Source organism: Echinops telfairi, unplaced genomic scaffold (genome assembly GCF_000313985.2).
Source record: "Echinops telfairi isolate 266 unplaced genomic scaffold, ASM31398v2 ScPeMD7_7458;HRSCAF=8496, whole genome shotgun sequence".
NCBI classification, from domain to species: Eukaryota; Metazoa; Chordata; class Mammalia; order Afrosoricida; family Tenrecidae; genus Echinops; species Echinops telfairi.
In genome coordinates, this window is record NW_022111358.1 from 46,236,960 (window position 1) to 46,240,295 (window position 3,336).

General features: G+C 60.2%; 1 protein-coding gene across 1 annotated transcript in view; it reads right to left on the reverse strand.

Moving 5' to 3' along the window:
- Positions 1–1,376: 1,376 nt before the first annotated feature.
- Positions 1,377–3,336, reverse strand: part of FBF1 (Fas binding factor 1) — an 18,144-nt gene continuing 16,184 nt past the window's right edge. The window contains exons 24-28 of the mRNA XM_045299500.1: positions 2,898–3,074; positions 2,672–2,809; positions 2,467–2,584; positions 1,995–2,110; positions 1,377–1,617 (exon numbers count right to left, since the gene is read on the reverse strand). Coding sequence (XP_045155435.1) covers positions 1,534–1,617; positions 1,995–2,110; positions 2,467–2,584; positions 2,672–2,809; positions 2,898–3,074 — 633 coding nt within the window. The 3' untranslated portion in view covers positions 1,377–1,533. The remainder of the gene's footprint in view (positions 1,618–1,994; positions 2,111–2,466; positions 2,585–2,671; positions 2,810–2,897; positions 3,075–3,336) is intronic.

Sequence of the window (3,336 nt, forward strand, 5' to 3'; positions counted from 1 at the left end):
AAAAAAAAATAGCAATACCAGAAGGATAGGGGAAAAGTGAGGAGAGGAGGGGAGGAAGGGGCAACCAAACGCAATGACTGACATATAACCACACCCCCCTCCAGGGGGAAAAACAACAGAAACCACGGGGGAAGGGAGACAGCGGTCAGTGTGAGATATGAAAATAATAATAATTTGTAGCTTATCAAGGTGTGGAGGGAAGAAGAGCTGACCCTAAGGGCTCAAAAGGAAGTACGTGTCTAGAAAACTATGATAGCAACATATGTACACATCTGTTTCTTGATACAATTGATGTATGGATCACTAAGAGTTGGAAGAGCCCCCCAATAAAAAGATCCTCTAGTAATAATTTAAAAAGGCACCTACTATACAAACCCTTCCTAGCAATTGCTTCATGTTCAAAAGGGACTCCTTTGTTGGAACACCCGTGGCAATGGGGCACACTCTGTAGATGGGCTTTTAAAGCAAACGCTAGCCTATTATTGCCAAGCCTTTAATCTGTATGAAAACGATCAATCATAAGTGAGGTAAAACATAGATACAGCAACAAGTGTGTGACTTTTAATGGCTTTCCCTGAGGCTAATGCACTGAAAGGTGGTTTCAAAGTGTGACGCTTTGTTCAATCTCAGGGGCATTGTTCTGGGCTGTTCAAAAACAGGCATCCTGAACACAGCTGAGTGTCCGTAAATGAGAACTGACTGCCAACGCTGCCCCACCCCCACCCCCGCCCCCAGTGCTGCCCCACCCACTGGCTGCTTCAGTTGTTTTCCTTTCTGTGGAAGGTGGCAAATTGGTCCCGGGTAGAAGTGGGCTTTGGAAGTTGGTTTGGTCTGTCCATGGGTCCACTGGGGCCGTTGCCAGTCCTTCTGGCCCCTGCCCCTCTGGCCCCTGCCTGGGCACCGGGCCCACACGTGGAGAATTGAGGTGACGGCAGCCAGGGTACCAGGAGGCTCCTTGGGGGTCCCACCCACATTGCCAGCAGGCTGCGGCTTCAACCAAGGGAGGAGTCTGGAGAGGCCTCCCCTTCCTTGTGACCCCAAAGCTCCTGCTGTCCCCAGCCCCTACCTAGTCTCTTGTGCCTGTGCTGGGCTAGCCGAGCCCTCTGGCTGGCTGGGGATGGAGAGGCTGCCCCATCAGGAGTGCAGGTTGTAGGGTCTTCAGGGAGCCCTGGAGAGCAGCCCCTTCTCCTAAGATCCAGGATGGCCCCACAGCACTGGACAGCTGTGGGGCATGAAAGCCCAAGGGGCATTTGGCTGAGGAACCATGGTCCCATGCTGTCCCCGAGGCCCCTGCACCCTCAGGTCCCGGAGGCCCAGGGGCCGCCTGTTCTTGGCCACAGTGGCTGAGACGCTCAGAAAGAAAGGGCTAGCACCTGTCAGAGGAAGAGCTGTAATCGGGCCTGGGCATGCATCTGGAACTTTCCCTGGGCTCCGGGGGAGGCAGCACCATTCCTGTCCAGCTGGCTGCCAGTGGCAGTGGGTGAGAGGCCAAGGCCTACACCCTAGGTTGGGGGCGGCCAGGGCACCCGCCTCTCAGGCCGAGTGTGACGTCATATTATAGGGCGCTCTTTTCAGCGTTTCTAGGAAGAACTGTTCATTCTCCAAGAAGTCTCGGTCCTGAAAGGCAGTTGGGTGAGGGGTCACCTTCCAGATCCCCTTGGTGAGCAGCTGTGGGCGGAGTGGGGGCTTTGGGATGCTAGCTTCTTGGGAGTCCCCATCCCCTCCTGGGAAGAGGAGCCCTCGGTTCCGAAAGGGCCACTTAGGAGCTATGTTCTTATCAGCACATGGCGTCGCCTCTCTGAACCTCATCTGTAGAGCCAGTTGGCAACCTGACACGGCGGGACTGCCAGGAAGAGGTGACTACCATCCCCATAGGTCCATGTGGGGTGACTATGGCCTGGGGTGACTGTGGCCTGCAGCGCCTAGCCAACATTCCCTAAGTAATCTGCACCTCCATCTCGACGCATTGCCGGGAGGTGGCCCCAGACACTCACCTGCTCGGCCGTGTGTTTCAGCAGCACCAGCTTGGCGTGGAAGTGTGAGGGGACCAGGCCAGTCGCCGGTGGCAGCTGGCTGCACCAAGGGCTGGCGGTAGCAGCAGGGCCGGCAGCTGGAGAAAACAAGACAAGAGTGGGGACCCGGGACGGTCAGGCTTAAGCCCCGGCTTCCCCCACACTGGGGGTGTCACCTGGACTCACATTCCACAGGTCCGAATCCCTGAGGCCTTTAGAAGTGCCCCTTCCCACATGGAAAACCCAGCAAGGAGACAATGGGCCATCAACCAACGGACATTTCTGAAGCAGTGGGGCCCCATGTGTATGTTCCTATCAGGTGTGTCCAGGTGATTGTGACACACAGTTCCCTCCGGGACCTGCATTCTTTTGCGGAAGGCGAGGGGCAGCTTGGTTCGGGGCTGGCCAGCTATAAAGGCCATGGAATTGGGCCCATCTGCTTCTATCCACTCACCGCTCAGGCTGGGGGCCGCTGGAGCCTGCAGCCGGGGGAATATCCCCGCGAGGCCAGAGGGCAGGTCCTGCCGAACACGGTCCAGCTGCAACCTCTGCTGGGCCAGGCTCAGCTGTTCCTGTCCAGAGCGCGGGCGAGGGGGGCGCTGTGAGGGCGGGAGCCGCACAGGGAAGGAGCGGGTGCTCGAGGGTGGGGCGCGCCTTGCCTGGTGCATGTGCTGTTCCTGCTGCCGCAGCCGCTCCTGCTGCTGCTGCACCCGCTGGAGGCGCGCCTGCTGCTCCGACTGCACCTGCCGGGCCTCGCACAGTGCCCGCTCCCCGGCCTCGAACTTCTCCGAGGCCACCTGCCAGGAGACGGTGGTGGCAGCGGGCTCAGGCTCAGGCGGAAAGCCCGGCTCGGGGCTCGCCCCCGGGCCGCCCGTGCACGCGCACCTGGCTCATGCGCTCCACCTCCTCGGCGCGGAGCCGGACCCGCAGTGCGGCCGCATTGACCCGCTCCTTCTCCAGCCGCAGCTCCTGCCGCTCCCGCTCCAGCGCCTCGCGCTCAGCCGCCAGCTGTTCCTCCTTGGCCCTGAGCTCGCCGGCCCGGACCTTGAGCTCGGCCTGTTCCTGGTGGAGAGAGGCCGGGCTGCATCCCTGCGGGAGAGTCCACCACCTGCAACTCGGCCCCCCGGCTTCGGCCACACGAGCCTCTTGGACCAAACTCTGTGCTGGACACCAGGCGGCAGGGCGCCAGTGTGGCAAGGGGCCCGGGCCAGGCGCGGGGAGCCACTTACACGCCACGAGACCGTGGCAGTGTCCCCTGCTCTGAATTCACTCCTGAGGAAAGTGCCCGAGTCACAGGACCAGGACGGGACAGGAGGAGGGGGGG